The 18,457-nt window shown below is 28.1% G+C and overlaps 1 protein-coding gene across 3 annotated transcripts in view; it reads right to left on the bottom strand.

The window, feature by feature from the left end:
- LOC129959334 (calponin homology domain-containing protein DDB_G0272472-like) overlaps positions 1-18,457 on the bottom strand; it is a 207,004-nt gene that overhangs the window by 79,920 nt on the left and 108,627 nt on the right. For all 3 annotated transcript variants that reach the window (XM_056072159.1, XM_056072153.1, XM_056072165.1), the window contains exon 2: positions 1,761-3,993. In XM_056072159.1, coding sequence (XP_055928134.1) covers positions 1,761-3,989 — 2,229 coding nt within the window. In that variant the 5' untranslated portion in view covers positions 3,990-3,993. The remainder of the gene's footprint in view (positions 1-1,760; positions 3,994-18,457) is intronic.

Genomic DNA, 18,457 nt, shown 5'->3' with positions numbered 1-18,457 from the left:
TCGTATTCAAAGTAGCATTTAATAATAGATATGTTTTCAGAAAAAAAAATCATTTGAGAAAAACGATTTTAAAGATTTACACAGTGATATTACAACTAAACTAGCTTATGCTAAATCAGTTCTTTTTCTCAAACAATGTCCCATTAATAATGTTACCATAAATTATACCCATAATATTAAATATTTATTTTCAAATGAATATCTTGAATTGTTTATTTTGAAGCATGTCAAGTGACTTGCTAATACGAAAGAGTATAACATAGCACAAAAAGGTAATTCTCCGAATTATGGGATGCTCTCAGTTTTTAAATTAGCATTATAAGAAGATGAGAACTGAATGTTGAGGTGTTTGTTATTAAAATGGTCCAACCAGTCAATTTTCCTATTCGCTAGATGGTGAAAGAGTCGAGAACATTTTCGAAACAATTAATACTCAAAAACACTTTAATACCTACTTTTAAAATATTTTGTTTCATTCTTATTTGGATATTATACACATTGTATGTGACAGTAACTTAAATAAATAAATTTGTATTTTACATATCAAGGTTAGTATTTGGTATTTGCCTAATCAAATAGAATTTTAATAAATGTTGATTGATCTCATTTAGGCGAATTAATTCAATCTTCAGCCTTATTGATTACAAGGAAACAAAATTCATGTTCTAGTTGCTGCTATTCCACGGAGCCCTTTTCGGAGGAGAAAAACGGTACGTCCCGACCTTTACCCTTTTCTGAATATTTTCGTGATGCAACAGTGTTGGAAATCAAGGAAAAGCAAACATGATTTTTTCTTTTGTCTTTAGCAATCATGTGCGCTGTTTTTATTTTCTTTTGCTATAATTTCACATTGTTTTAAAACTAGATATGCTTTGTTTTAAAGCTAGATATGCTATTTGCTCCGCAAATATTGTCACTGATACGTGAAGAAATACAAGCCATTTTATCTGAAACATACATACAATATTATCATTTCATTTACTCGGAGCATTTTATATTTACTTTACTCTTCCCGAAGTTTGTTTATTGTAAGATTTGCTTTTTCTTAATATTAGAGTGAGAAAGATTATCACCTAAACAGTTGAAATATTTCAAAAGAATAAAAAAATAATTGCATTATTTACTTGAAATAGTCTCACTTGAAATTTATGTACGGAATACGGTCCGTGATGTTTTTAAAATACGATGGTGAAACATAATATGTTTCCTCAGAATTCTATTTCTTGAAACAGTAGCTTTACTTAGAATAATTTACTTCTCTTAACAAAAAAAAATCTGAAATCAATTCAATAATAATTTCTAGACTATACAATAGATAAAATTTATTCAAAGTCATTTTTATGCTTCATATTACTTCTTTATTTTTTAAAAAATTTTTTAAAGTTCATTTCTTTTCAAATAACTTCTACTTATTAAAATTCCAAATTGGCTAAACAAATATTGTAATGAAAATATAAAAATTTAAAATATAACATTTTGTAATATCCAATTTATTTAATATATCTAACTAACAGATATTAAATAAATCTAATAACTAATAATTGTAACAGACTAAATAAACAACTAATACATATAACAAACTAATCAACTAAAACCTGAAATTTGATATCATTTTATCCATTATAAATATATAAATCAATTTTAAAAAACTGTAAATGCAAGTCATCGAAATCATAAATTGTATTTTACACTTGAAGTAACAGTATTCTAAGTAACAAATTAACAGGTTTCAAACGTCAATAAGCTTAATTATACATTACCTCCTCTTCTCCACCATCTCCGGCAGCAACTCGCACCATTCTCCTTTCATCAATTCCTACGCCTACATCACAAGTCTCAGGAGAATACCTCGCAGCTGATATTCTACAAGATTCAATCTCTCGAGATAAGACTTTTTCTTCGACTTTTTCTACAGTCTTTGGTTGAGTCTCTGTCTGAACAATCTTCTCTGAAGACAGAGTTTCAGATTTCTCTTTCTGTTCGTCGGCACTTTTCGATTCTTCTGTGGAATTAAGAAGCTCTTCAGTTAGGATTTGGGATGTCATCATTGATGACATATCACAGGTTTTATCGGTAGGTTTACTTTCAGATTCCTTTGCCTGAACCTCTTGTTTATCTGAAGGTTCATGCATAGGAGATTTAGAACTACTGTCCTTTGTAGATTTTTGCTCAGTTTTTACATCGGTAGAATCGGGAGATTCAGACGAAATTTCCAGAACAGAATCTGGTTTTTTAACAATTTCACTATCAATCTTATTTTCTTCCTTTGTAATAGGTGGTTCTTCATGTTTATCAGCAGTTTTCTCTTTTGGCAAGTCTTGCTTTACATCTTTCACAATTTCTTTTGCAGCTGCACTTTCTTCTTCTTTGGAGGTTTCTTTTTCTGGATGAGAAGAAACTGCAACTGTTTTTTTATCTGCCTTATCTTCTGGGACATCCGAATCACCAGACAATTTATCAGAATCGATTTGTTTACTGGTTTCCACTTTTGCTTTACCGTCTTCCTCCTCCTGCTTAGCTTTATCTCCTTTGTCTGCTGCATTTTGATCACTTTCTTTATGAGTGCCTTTCGAAATCGCTTCGACTTTCTCTGCCTTTTCATCAAGATGTGTCTCAAGAGACTCTGATGGCTCATGCTTTGTTTCTGAAATTTCTATTTTTTCATCTTTCTTTGAAGAATCTTTATCTGCAGAGGAAGAATCAGGTGTTTTACTTTCAAGCTGTTCAGAAGTTTTAAGTGTACTACTCTGCAATTTTGCACTGTCCGTTAAGTTGTCCTTCGCGAAAGTAGTTGCTAAGCTTTCAGTTTTAGATTTGTCATCTGGAACGGTAGAATCTTTTCCTTTTGTATCTGCTTCTTTCTCACCACCTAGAATGATACCGGTAGTTTTAGAATCACTTTCTACAATTTGACTCCCTTCTACTGATTTCTGTTCTTTATCATCCTTACTATCTTTTGATGCATCTGACTTACTGGTATCTTCTTCAACTTTTTTTATTTCTTTCAAATCACTTGATTTTTTTGAATCTGTTGCTAAGCCATCGGATTCTTTTTCTAAGCTAATGTTTTGAGTTGAGTCTTTCTTAGTGATTCCTACTACAGTTATTATGCCAGGTACACCATTGCAAGGGCCAATATCTATAGTTTGCGTTCTATCTTGGCTCTCACTTTGTGCTTTATCTGTACTAACTGGAGTTGTTATTTGTGTGGCAGATGTGGTATCTTCTAAAGTACTCACTACGTCTTTCTTTGTTGCTATTTCTTCTTTATCTTGTGCACTAGAAACATGAATTTTAGAAACATCTTTTGAATTTTTTTGTGTAGCTTCCACAGTCCCATCGGAGACTGGGGAGTGGTCAATGTCCCCATTTGGTAGCGCTTTGGAATCCTGTTTTGTAGTTTCAACACTTTTTAATTCAGTTTTACCATTTATGGCCTCACTAATTTTACTTAGTTCTTTTTCAACTACGGAGTCTACTTTACTGGAATCACTAGAGATTTTGTTACCGTTTAAAACAAGTCCATCTGTTCCACTCACTGCCAAGGCCGCTTCGTTTACAACTGCATTAGTAACTACAGAAGCAACGACTTCTGGAGAAACTGCTGTATCTGACTTCATATCTTGTTTGGAGTCTTCAGGAACTGCTTGTTTACTTTCATAAGGCATACTCTTTTGGATGTCTACTGATATGATTGGATGAGACGCACTCTCTTTATCTTTGGACGCATCAGAAGTAGTATCTTTAGTGTCCTCTGATTCTTTGGCAATTGAACTTTTGGATTCAGACTGACCTTCAGTCTTAGTGGTGGCTTGATATGTAGAAGATGGGGGTGGCTGCTCTTTTGTTTCTGGTTTTTGGTCTACAGAAACACCGGCAACTCCATTGCTAGAAGTCTTCTTGGCGTCTGTATCACTGGATGAAGTCTGAGGCAGAGTCTTTGACACAGGTGATTTCTGAGGAGAATCCACCTGAGGTTTAGTCTCCATGCCTCTGAAATAGAAATACACGTTTAAATAAATCAAAAATTTCGGTGCGTGGGTAGATTAAAACAATTTTCAAAATAATTTTTTTAATAAAATGTATGCATATCTTTCCAATTCCAAATTACTTCATTATCTTATATTATACTTTATACCAAACCATATTTATTATTTCTACTGTTAATACTCTTTGCATCATTTAGAAGGACACAAAAAATGTATATTTCTTAAATAAAAGCAAGATGTACAAATGAGTTTTGACATCAACTGAACATTTCACTTTCAGTCTGGAGGTAAGAACAAACGCATGCTTTCGCGAAGAATGATTCGCTAATTCTTCATGAAATACATCATTATTTAAAAATAAAGATGAAAATGCGATATCAGAACTGTTTAAATCTCCTGTAAAAGGATATGTTTCGAATGATCACACGCTAAACAAATGATTTTCTGTCTCAGCGAATAAAATGATAAATATTTCAATAACTTAATTTCGTTCTTAAAAATAAATAACAATTCATTGAATATTGTATGAGACTCATTAAGTAAAAGCTGTTTTAAAAGTCGTTAGTTAAATAGATAAGACAACGAAAATTATTTCTTGAAAACAACTTGAAATACATGGCATTTCTCAAAAATAAATTGTTTTTCAAACAACAAAGATTCATTCCAAGAGAGAAACAATTAGGAATGGGACGGTTCATCTAAAATTCATACATGGAACTTTATATTCCCTAGATATTTGTGTATATTTCTTGACACCAATTAAGTTATTTATTTTTATATATATATGCCATGACAAAACAATAAATTTTTTTAAATAAATTACTGCATAAAATTTTGAACCGAACTATAGTAATATAGTGATTGATATATTTTTTTTATCTAAAAATGTTGTCAGTATTGTTATCCCTTTTTTTCTTTGTGAAAAAAATTAAAAAAGCAGCAGTACTTTATTCTTAAGTCAGTATATTTTAATTTTGGAATAACCAAATTCCTTAATAGAAGAACTTAGTAATTTATTTATTTTTTAAATGAGATTTTATCAGATGTAATAAACTTTTAATAATATTTTTTAATATAATTATTATTTTTAATAATAATAATTTTATACTGCGGAGATAATAGCGTTTTTTACCTATTTATTCATGCTATTTAATTAATTTAAACCGACAAACCTAATGCAGAGTCATAATACAATACATATTTTAGCTATTAAATAAATTACTATGCCAAATTTTGTGCAGAATTAATAATCACACATTAATCACTACCAAAACATTATTAAATCCGATTACACGATATTAAATTAGAGAGGACATTTAATAACCCACCTAAATTAAAGTCATTTATTTTTCAAGAATGTAATTAAGGAAGTTAAGCCACCAAACCGATAAAAATACCCTCTAACCATTATTTAATTAATAATTAAACTTCGCCAAGGTATGAGGAACCAAACAATTGAATACTAGAAAGATTTTCCAAGAATTTTCTTCCGTTCATTTACCGTAGCAAAAGAATCAGTGGTATGGCAGCCCACGTGGAACTTCATTTTTCGCCTCTCGGAGCAGAAGTGTTCCGAGTTTTCATCAAGAAATGTTAAGAAAATTCCGACCAGTATTTCGCATAAAAGAACATCTTGACAAAAGAACTTGGAGGGGGGGGGGTTGAATTGGAAGCAATCATTAAAGCTTTTTGTTATTGTGGGCACTTGCCCGCCTTTATATCTTGACGAGAAGATTTGCGCAGCATCCAGTGAGACTTAAAGGTCAATTCTCTCCATGCGCAAGTGGTCGGTTGGGGGCTATACAAAAATTCATCGAGGATCTCTGTTGATTGAAATACTTCTACCCCAACTTGAATAAACTAGTAATACTACCCTGGGGTAGATGATTCAGGGGCAAATAACTCTTCCTCCCGTTTTCTCCTAAGAGTGATACAGATTCCGTACCAGTAGAATATTTTTTTTTTTTTTTTAATTCTGGATACAGTGTAGTACAAACGCTATGCCAGTTGATTTTTTTTTTCTTCTTCATAAAGGGTTGTGTTCTTATACCGTACCAGCAGAATGCTTTCTTTATAATGAAGTGCTGCGTATATGATGCGTTTGTAGAGTGCTTCCATGTGAATGGGCTATGGTATATATGGTAAACAGATAATTATCTTTCTTCCTATTGACTTTGATTACAAATGCCATAGTAGAAGAAAGTTTCTGATATATTATGCGAATACTGTGCCTATAGAATATTTTTTCTTCTAAATGTAGATGCTGTGGCAGTGGTGAGTTTCTATCTGGAATGTGACGCAAATATAATATCAGTAGAATTTTTCTTTTGAATACAGTTAATAGCACCGCAAAGCTGCACTGAATCTCCGTGCTCTCGCGGCAAAATTAGTATACCGTGTAATCAGTATTAAATCAAGCGTATTTGATTTACTATTATATTATAAATACTATTTTTATAGCTAAGTAAAGGAAACAAGAATACCTTATTATGCAGATGATGGTTCTTTTCTATATCTATATATATATATTCTCTACTATGTTGAAAGAATTAATTTTTGCATTCAAGCCATTAATAATCTAAAGGTTGATTTTGCAAATCATATATCATATGAAAATATTAATGAATTAATTTAATTTAGTGTCTCAATTCAAAGTATTAGAAGTTATATCCAAATATCATTTTACGTTTAATTAATATCAGTATAAAATTAGTTAAACGATTTTTTTTTTTTTTTTTTTTTTGTAATACAATAATTATGTCTTCACAATGATGCTGAATACATATAAAATATTCAATTCTCAAATGCAATAAAGTGATGATAAATATTTTAAGAGTAACATGCTCATATGTTATGTTTTTCTTAATCAAATATTCATCTAGAAATTGTGGGAAATATATCCATGATTATTGCCCACAATTTAGTATAACTCTATTAAAAGTTTCTCTTTCTGAAAATACAATTTTCTTACGTTAAGTGTCAAACATAATCCTTGCAGCTCAATAGTAATTTAAATGAAGATTTGTACATTTATAGTATATTAGTAAATTTATAATGTACAGCTGATGATTTATGTTTTATAAATGTTAGTTTTCAAAGCAATTAATATGATTTATCTTCTGAAGGATGAGTAAAGTTTTAAAAAGCATCCCAAAAATGCTTTTTAATGCCAATGTTTTACGTACAATATTAGATTTTAAAATTAATTATTGTTTACAGTATAAATGAAGCAGTTTTAATATATATTTAAACTGATCCTTTTTGAATTAAAACGATTGTGCTATTTTTTTAAAAAAAATACAAAACAAATTTAATTTGCTTGCTCTCTCTCTCTCTGGAGAATTTATATTTTTGCAAATTAATGATTTAAAACAACAAGAATAATAAAAACATTTAAGCAATAAACTTTAAATAGAAGATTATGCTATTATGAAAATGAAGTGATTGAAATATTTACCCCGTGTACAAATCCTTTAGAAAAATAGGAAAAAAAATAACAGAAAAATATTGGAAAAGTGTCAGCTTCCATATAGTTAGAACTTGAAGACCATAACAATATCATTTTTTACTTATATATTTTTGACATATGCAATGAATACTGAAATAATTTTCTGATAATGCTGAACAGTTGTCTAGATATTTTTATAAGCATTCTTTAAAAGTTCTATTGATATTTCATGTTATAGAAACTTGTCTAGAAATTGTAAATGCAAATAAATTCATTTTGATATTTCATATACAAAATGCATTTATTGGATGATTCACAAATTGTTTTCTTTTTAACTTTCATGTCAGAAATATTGTCAGTACGGTCGGTATGTGAAAAGAATATAAAAATTTCGGCAAAGAAAGTAATTAATACTGAAGTAAATAAGCTCGAAAAAAGAAAAGAAAAAAATCATTTTAATTGTAATCAGATTTTTGTTCTGTTGAATTACTGCATTTAATTACTTACATTTCGTTTAGGTCTTTTACATTTGGGTTAAAAAAAGACGCACTTTTATATTAAAAAATGTTATAAATTTTCCTCAAAATATATATTTGCGCATTTAACTATTTCCATATTTTATGGAAATAGTTAAATCTGTAAATTCTGTAAATTCAATTTTCATTCTAATTTATTCATGAATGAAATACAAATTTTTAAAAATTCTGAAAATATGGAAATATTAATAGTAATGCTAAGAAATATAGTATTCAAAATGTCACGTTAGAAATGCTGTAATTAGAAATCTCTCGATGTCTTATAACCACTGTGTCTTATAATGAAGATGTGCTGAAAAATGTTTGGAACCATATATAAAAGTTTCCCGAAATATTTATTCATTAGAAGTTTTCAAAAAAGAATAAAAATCGTTAATCATTTAATTTAGTTTTCTGTATTAAGGTAAAATACCGGAATTCTTCAGAATAAATTCATTTTTAATTAAAATAAAAAGTCTTATAATTTGTACAGTACATTTCACACTTTTTTGTATTAAAAAGGCAAAAACATAAATAAAAATAATTAGTGTAAAAAAGAATTTTTTAAAAAATTTTTACTTTAAATTATATATGCGTTTTCAATACTAATAATTTCCTAATTTCCAATGTAAATAAATATACACATTTACATTCAATAATATCATTAAATTTCTTTCATAAGCACATGCAGCTTTTGAAGGATATAATAAGAAAGATGTCAACTTTTCCGTTCATATTATTAGACAATTCGAAGCACTAAATATGTAATCGTAAAAAAAAAATCTATTTTTAATCATATCGTTTCTATTTTACGAAAATAGTATTTCCTGAAGATTTTTTTCAAAGCCTTCGCCTTATTTAAGGACATCTAAATATATAATAATCTTAGTTTTCATGAGAATTCTAATTTAAACCGGAATGAAAATTGAAATACATTTGTTAAAATATCAAATATAAAGAAATTATATAGCACAGAACTTATTATATTTAATTCTTTTACTTAAAACATTTTAAAGTATTAGCATTTCACGTCTATTTTTAGTTAAATTTTCGACATGTACTGTTTTGCAATATTGCGATAAAAATGTTACCAGCCTTTTCATAGTATAACGGAAATCAAAAACTGAGAAGCGACATGCGTTAGAAAATAAATACGCATATAAAACTATTACCAACATTAAAAAAAAAGAAACATACAAGCTAAATAGAACCTGTTTATCACATTAAGATAGCATTCTTTGTTGTATGGCTACAATTTCTTCCTCGATTTTCCTAAAACTATAAAGTTGTTATGATTATGTCCTTTATTCAGAAATCTAAGGCTACCAATCTATCAGTAGACGAATGAATCTTTCTTTTCCCAGAAAGATGCAAAATGTTTCAGTTAGTTTAGATACCCATAACTTATATCATACTCAAACTGAAAGTACTTGTACTGCATTTGAAAGCATTTGTACTGAATTTCCAAACGAACAATATTTATTATGATAGAATTTTCTCTAGTCATCTACAGACTAGATTCTACATCATTAATTGCTTCCTTTGGCAAATATATTACTCATTGGACGAACTACTTATCAATTATAGTGCAGTTTTGTTTCATACGTATTCGCTTGAACTAAAAATGGGCATCAACCTTCGTCAGCTATATTATAGTAAACCTTAACGAAATTGTTATTTGTTGTTCTGGTCTAGAAGGCCAACATTTACATTTACTCAGAAGCGAGCTGAAGTTATTGCAACCAGACAGTTGTCGATAAATTAATTTTATTCGTAAGTGCATTGGTTAGGAAAGGCAATGGCTTGATGGTTATAAGAATGTTAGCTGAACATAATGTCTAGAACCAATTTTATGTGCATAATAGACATTCAGAGCTTCAATGTTGACTGTTGGCTTACCAAAATTAGAATTTCGCTATGAAGTCATCAGAGGATATTTGTTTATCATTAGATAAAATATTCAAGATGACGGCTGCTTATTTCTATTTATGGGTTATATTTTACTGTATAATTTCTATCTTTAGTTGTTTTTCAAGGATATAAAGGGTAATGCGGTAGTTTTTATATCAGTTGCCATTCTCTGCTATAAAGTTTTATTTCCTATTAGCTTAACATTTCTTATTAATAGAACAATACATTTTTACTTTAACAATTTATTTAATTCGCATTTATAAAGGTAATTTTTCGAAAGATCATTCTTCTAAATTTAGAAATACTGCCATTATTATAATTATTATAATCTCATTGACATTGGAATACGATATAGAATAAAAATGCTCAGTGTTATAACATAAAGTATGATTTTAATAATTTAAATTCGATTTTAAAATTTCTGAATAAAAATAATGGAGATGTAGAAATAAGAACTAATAAGAGCTACACATTCTTAGAAAATATATTTTCTATTTGTCAAAAATATCATTGTATTCTATTTAATAATTAATATAAATTGTTGTGCAAAGATTTAAAAAGAAAAAAGAAACCAAAAAGAAAATCAGCAGGGACGATCATTGTGTTCCCTCCAAAGGATAAATTAAAAAAATAATCGAAAAATTATTTGTACATTTTTTTTATCATAACCGAACTATCAGCAATCATCCTCCCACACATTTGCATCACTTCTTTTTAAAAACCTTCTCGGGCCAATATATTGCAGAAAAACCATGCCTTATTGCTATTCAACTTTCCACTCTGTAAAGAGTACTCATAATTTGATGTTAAAAAATCAATGCATTTTGATTTTATTTAAGGACATATTCCTATATGTTTTTATATTACCGATAAATACTCGAATAGCAAAAATCGTTTTTTTTTCCTTTAAACACATTCTCACGATAAAAACCCTCCGAACAAGTAATTTTAGTTGATTTGAAGCCAAAAAAATAATGAATAAAACAAGTAATATATAAAAAAAATTATCTGAAGTCTTGCCTTGATATGCATGAGTAAATGTACAAAATAGATCGTTTGCATTTTACAATTCATTAGTTGACTTTATCATTTTAATCAGTTTTCATAAAAACATGCACTGGATTATTAGTCAAACATTAAATCAAAATTTCGGAAATTAAATTTACATACAATATGTTAATGTATACAGAAACATAACAGTAGCCATTTTTAATTCATTTCTTTACCCATGAATAAATTTAGGGTACATCAGTTAGAATCTCTCTTCTTTATTATCAATATATAGCATCAAATTTAACAAACCCCCATGATTTCTCATTTGAATACATTTTTCTTTATATGCTGTTTAAATTAAAAGAATAATTGAATATACTATTTGTTTTAAAAATATTAAAAAACGATAGTTAAAAAGCTTAAGCTATTTTTTTATTTTTTTATTTGATATTAGATTGATATCAGATTTATTTTTATAGTTGAAAAATCATTAATTTTATATATTTTTTATCTATGAAATATAATAATGAATTAAATGAAAGGCAAATATTTAATTCTGAAAATATTTACTTTGTATATATTTTCCGTTTTCATAAAAGAATAAGAAATAAAAACATAAAACTTTATATATTTAAATTTCTATTTAATTACTAAATGTGATTCTGTGTTAAAATGTGATTCGTGTATTCAACCTAATTATAGATTCATTATATAACTTTATATTTTTATTTGATCATACTATTTTTAAAAAATACATAAAGGGATTTAAAAATGAATAGCTTTACTTACCTTTTAAAACTATCTTATTATTTTTTGTCTTCAATTTTATTTATACATTTTGTCAACTATCATTTCTAAGATCTTCTTTCAATTATTAGATTATAAATTTTTTGCTAATTTTTCTAAACATTAATCTGTTTCCGAGCAGAAACAATTTCGTCGGAATGCTCACAAATTAAAATGTCGAATCAAAGCTTAATAGTTAGTTTAAAATAGTGTTTAACGATCTGCTTTAATTTATATTATATTTTAGGCAATATTATCTTTTATGTAAACAATTTCTTAAATCGCAACTATACTTTGAAAGGACTGAAAAATGCTAGAATAAAGGTTTAGAAATTTTTTGTTATCTTCAGAACAACTGAACTGAAATGGATGACATTTTGGACAATTTTGATTCAATGGTTTAAGATTAGCACCCATACTTTTCTGTTTTTTCATGAAATAATTTCTCAGATTCAGATAAATTGAATGTATGATTAAATTATAAGACATTATCTTACATTTAAATTATTTTTACATTATATTATACAGCACATTTTCAATTTAAGTTATATAGCAGAATAAAACTATAAAAAGTAATTATTCCCTATTTATTATATCTTTATCGTGAAAATAGTAATTTTATTTTAAATTTTGAAATCCTAATTTCAAATACTTATTATTATCATAATCTTCTTTGAAATAACAGACTTTCATATGTATTAGAATCATTATAGAAGGAGAATTTAAATTTACATTGCAAATGATGTCAGGCAGATTTTAAACAAATCTAGTTAATACGAATTTAATATGATGAAGACCACTTTTTTAATTAATTATTACATCAACTTTCAAAGAAATTTTTTCCTGGGACAGCAGAAACTTCGGTTTTAATGTGCAATAAATAACTTCTGAGTTATTTTTGTGCTCGTATTCTTTTTTTATCAACAGTATCAACTATTTAAATTAAACCCAGCATTATTATAATAGTAACGATTAATTATTCTATCAGATAAATTTGACACATCTTAAATGGGAAAATATGAGGCTGAATGCTTTCCAAATTAATTTTTATTCAATGCAATGTAGATAGCATATATAAAATCAAATCAAATAACATATTCACTTTAATACATAAAACTTCTAGTACCTGATAATCTTAAGTTGAAACTATTTCTATAAGTTGAAATTAATCTTAACATTACATCTATTGATTAAAAAACGCACATTTACAATTTTAAGATCTTATTTGTAAAATATATCGAGTTATTTCGAATAGAGTTTGGGAAAATATAGAGATTGTGTTTGTACTCAGCAGATTTCATGAATAATAAGTTAAAAATTTCTATCAGTTATATTTGAAAAACAGATTAAATCAGCTTTTTAAGAAAACAGACCAGATTTACTGTCATAAAGATTGCAGTGCAATAAGAATGAAAAAGATTTTACATATTTTAAGAAACCTATGTCGTGAAAAATGAATTATGAAATGAACAGAAAAATAATTTTAAGAAGTGTCAACAGAAAAAAAGAATTAAACATAAAGATGGAGAATAAAGAATGACGCTTCATTATAAAACATCAGATATGTACAACATTGATGAAATACTTTAGCCTCCAGCTTACTACCGTTATATTTTTAAATCATATCATTATCGCATAAGCTGCGAACACTCCATGCAAAAAATTTCACTTTCTCAAAATGATTTCAAATCCTCATAACTGGTGCTTATTCTTGTAATAACCGTTCATCTCAATATATCTTGGTAAATAAAATTTTAATCAGCGCATCCTATTTGTTTAGCACCATTTGCTTAGCGAAACCTCAGAATGAGTAAGGGAAATATATTTATCTTCATTGATAGAAAGAAGAAGCCGTATTCATCTCGGAAGTGCGCGGATCCAAATTTAATGAAGCATATATTACAGTTTCTTCGCCCAAGTAAAAAGCAGAGACAATATATCGAATTTCTTCTCGGATTACTTTCGAGTCTCCCATTGATCGTGAAAATTCATTTTCGCCTTTTTCATAGCTTCATATCCGATCCATCGCCTCCCCACTCCATATCTTTGAGCAGTGAGATATGGAATCGATAGAGAAACGTGTATCAGGCTCTCCGCCAGACATTCTCCAGACGATGCTAGCAACTCCGGAGGAAGGTCAGTTCTGGGGCGTTAGGGGGGTCGACTACATATTGAAAGGTGAGCATTTGGACTGATTTCATTAGTGATCTGACCTAGTAACATCATTGTAGCTCATTAATCGGACAATTTACACAGGAAGGAAGTTACAAGTTGGTCGTATGTATTTAATTCTCAATTCCTCGTACAATGAATAACAAATGCATTCGAAAAGAAAATGGAGCGATCACTACTTCCTCAAACAAGAAAAAAATGGTGTGATTGCCAATAACTTGTCCTCAAAATTCTGTGGAATTTAAATATTTCAGTTGCCTGTTCTTAAATATAACATTAAACTATTGGATGGACTTTGGATCTAAAGAAAATTTTACCTGTCCTTCTGTGTGCAATTGAATATAATCGCTGAAAAATATAAAGAATTGGATAAAATTCGATATGTAGGTTTAATATGAGGGTCATTTTTCCAAACTCCGATGAGCCAAAAAAAAAAAAAGATAAGAACAGAGAAGTAAAATAAATTTATTACCATATTTATGCAGAAACATGATTACTTCGATATAATCAGTTTGAAGATCTAGGTATTTGTCTTATCGGTGTGCCATGTTTTCGATTCCGTCATCAAAAATCATTGCTGCCGGTGATGAAAGATGGGACGTGGCACTTCTTGAAGCTCTTTGTTAATTTATAAGTTCTCTGATTGCTCTTTTAAGGAAATAATATGGAATAAAAGTGTTCATGTTCCAAACTCTCAATTTTGATACATTGGCCAACCATCTCGTTGTCTGAGATTCCAGTATCATTTGCTACTTTCGGACCACTTCATCAACTTACTGGCTGAACAAGATCTTCTGTTGCGAGTTGCCTTGCATAATTGCCCTCCTTCATTCAGAGCACGATTTCCAACATAATGATCGCCATCTCTTCGCTGAATTGAATGGAGGTTAAAAAGGGAGGGAGAAAGGGAGGTTAAGGTTTACAGATTAATGATAAGCTTCAAAGCAATTTTAAGCTCCATCTCATACCAGCGCTTTTCGATGAGGAGATGAAAAATCTGATTCACTTATATGACAAATGCCTGAATCTTCACTATGAATACATCTAAAAGTAACCATTTTTCTGCATAATTTTTGGAAATAAATTTTTTTCCCACTGTTGTCTTTTTTTTATCGTTCGTTGGAAAAACTGCCCTTATATCATATATGCAGGTCTTTGTTAAATTTCCGAAAAACTCAGCTGCTGTTAATTATCTATCAATTTGTGCATATAAACACAATAGCTCACAAAAACAGTGGGTGATGAACCAGAAGAAATGAATCTCAATATGTGATCTTAACCTCAAAAATTACAAATTTTGGATCCAGTCAGTGAGAAAAGATTCAAAATTGTTTAGTTGGTTCTCTTCATTATATAATGAAACTAAACACCATTATGCCAAATTTGTAGACAAATAAGAGAAAATCAAGTAAAGAACACTCCCGATGGCTGAAACATTAATGAGTTGGTTTTATTTAACAGACAAAAAATGCGTCAGTGTCTGAAAAATTTCAAGCCATCCTAATTTGTGAAATTTCCGAATTGAATTCTCCTGTCTTCATTTCATTCTAAAATTTATTCAAATTCCTTATCAATTGATAAATAAACTCGGTTAACAATATAAAAATTTATCAAATCTTTTGTTGTCAAACAAAATGTTCTTTTGATAAATTTCCTAAATTTTCACAAGGTCCCCTTTTAACTCTTCGATTGAGAAAGAGTGGCTATTGCAATCAAAAGAATAACTAAATCAAATTTGATGAAAAATAATGTTATCCACCCACACAGGCAATCAGGATTCTAGTCCTAGACGATGCAATGGATGTTTTAGCCTGACCTGAATTGAATCATTATTTAAAGAAATATTGTATATAACAAACAAATAATCTATTATAATTGAAAATTTTTATTAATAAGAATTTACATTAGAAGCTACTGGAATTTTTCGTAAAAAGTGAGATTTATTGTTACATCCATAAAATACTTTTCTATTATCACGAGATAAATTAATATTTGCTTAACCATATAGAGATAATTTGGAAGTGAAAATATAGCCTCGAATATTGGAAGTTTAATCATAAACTTTTAATATTTAATGTATCGGCTATGGATTTATCTTCATATATATATATAAAATATAAAATTTTTAGTATTTCCTTCGACTTTAATTATTGTCACTCAAAATAAACAACAACTTCTAGCAAATAATTCGACACTACAAAAGTTTAATATTTATTAATATTACACTGGATTTAAACCGGTTGATAAATTACAGGCAATAAAAACACATTGAAATCCCATGGCATTTGGTTTGAAGCTGAATCATTATCTATCAGCATATGAATAATAATCTGTAATGAATGGCGAATGCATACAATTTTAATAATTTATTAATTTTTTAGTTAACCTTGTTGTAATGAATATTAGAAGTTTAATCATAAGCTTTCAATATTTAATGTATCGGCTATGGCTTTATCTTCATATATATATAAAATATAAATTTTTAGTATTTACTTCGACTTTAATTATTGCTACTCAAAATAAACAACAACTTCTAGCAAATAATTCGATACTACAAAAGTTTAATATTTATTAATATTACACTGGATTTAAACCGGTTGATAAATTACAGGCAATAAAAACACATTGAAATCCCATGGCATTTGGTTTGAAGCTGAATCATTATCTATCAGCATATGAATAATAATCTGTAATGAATGGCGAATGCATACAATTTTAATAATTTATTAATTTTTTAGTTAACCTTGTTGTAATGAATATTAGAAGTTTAATCATAAGCTTTCAATATTTAATGTATCGGCTATGGCTTTATCTTCATATATATATAAAATATAAAATTTTTAGTATTTCCTTCGACTTTAATTATTGCTACTCAAAATAAACAACAACTTCTAGCAAATAATTCGACACTACAAAAGTTTAATATTTATTAATATTACACTGGATTTAAACCGGTTGATAAATTACAGGCAATAAAAACACATTGAAATCCCATGGCATTTGGTTTGAAGCTGAATCATTATCTATCAGCATATGAATAATAATCTGTAATGAATGGCGAATGCATACAATTTTAATAATTTATTAATTTTTGAGTTAACCTTGTTGTAATGAATATTAGATGTTTAATCATAAGCTTTCAATATTTAATGTATCGGCTATGGCTTTATCTTCATATATATATAAAATATAAAATTTTTAGTATTTTCTTCGACTTTAATTATTGCTACTCAAAATAAACAACAACTTCTATCAAATAATTCGACACTACAAAAGTTTAATATTCATTAATACTACATTGGAATTAAAGTAGTTGATAAATTACAGGCAATAAAAAGACATTGACATCCCATGGCATTTGGTTTGAAGCTGAATCATTATCAGCATATGAATAACTTTGAAGATAATCTGTAATGAATGGCAAATGCATACAATTTTAATAATTTATTAATTTTTAGTTAACCTTGTTGTAATTAAATAATTAACATTTTTCTACAAAAAGAGTTTTGTACTTTCAAATGTTAAAGAAATCGATTATAACGAAAACTCACAGCTTTCTCTTTTTAAAAAAAGCTTCTTAAATTTCTATAACCCCAGAAATTTACATGATATACTATTTATATGTCCAAGTAAACTTTTTGTGTATAAAATCAAATTCTGTCTTAGTAAAATGAAGTTTTTTCATTAATGACGATTTTTCAATTATAAAAAAAACAATTTACTTAATTTAATTTAAACAACTTTAAAAATATTAGTACTTTATCTTTATAAGGAAAACCATTGAAATATATTTTTCTGAAATTAAGTCTCCGTCTTTCAATTTATTACGATAATAGAAGAAATTAGTGTTAGTAAATTAACAACATCCACTTTGTTAGTTACAAATCGTTATTCTCATCGCTGCATGTTGCAGAATTGCCTCTTAAACAGCAAATCCTCAAATCACAATTCAAACAATTTGAGGGCTGAGCTCACACTAAATACAAGCTTCAAAGCCAGAGTGCTTAGGAATAATCCCTGATAGGGATCATGCCTAGATAAGTTTCAGATAAGATTCCAGGCTTGTACTTATCCACACGGATGGAGTTCTATAATGTTACATTTACGTGTTTATAGCTCTTGGGAAATGCTGCATGGACCAGACTTGTCGATAGCGACGTAAACTCATAATAATACTTGGATATCACGCGGAAGTTCGCAGGTGGAGGAAATGGTTTTAAGTGTTTCTGTCTTACAATTGCGATTAAAAAAAATTCTTTACATATATAGATAAGAATATCTAGTTAAAGAGATTCGAGTATATTTCAAGAGCATAACTACAAAAAATATGAAAAAACAAAGTTTTTCAATTTCAAAAAAATCTAAAGATATTTTGCTAGAATTTCCACAAAGCACGCTAATATTATTTTAAATTTTTAAAAACAAAACTAAATAATAACAAAATTTTACTTCTAATTTTTAAAAGTAATTTAAGCAAGCTTATTTACTTCAAATTGATTAAGACTTTAAAATGAAATGCATATATTTTTAAATTATAAATCATAATTTTAAATCTAATATTCATTATAATTCTGATTAGGAATATTTGATGACACTTTATGCTTATATAATAATCGCGAAATCACATGTTTTATTCTAAATTT

This window comes from Argiope bruennichi, chromosome 2 (genome assembly GCF_947563725.1).
Source record: "Argiope bruennichi chromosome 2, qqArgBrue1.1, whole genome shotgun sequence".
Lineage (NCBI taxonomy): Eukaryota > Metazoa > Arthropoda > Arachnida > Araneae > Araneidae > Argiope > Argiope bruennichi.
The sequence above is the reverse complement of the archived record's forward strand: the minus strand, read 5'-3'. Positions and strand labels throughout refer to the sequence as shown.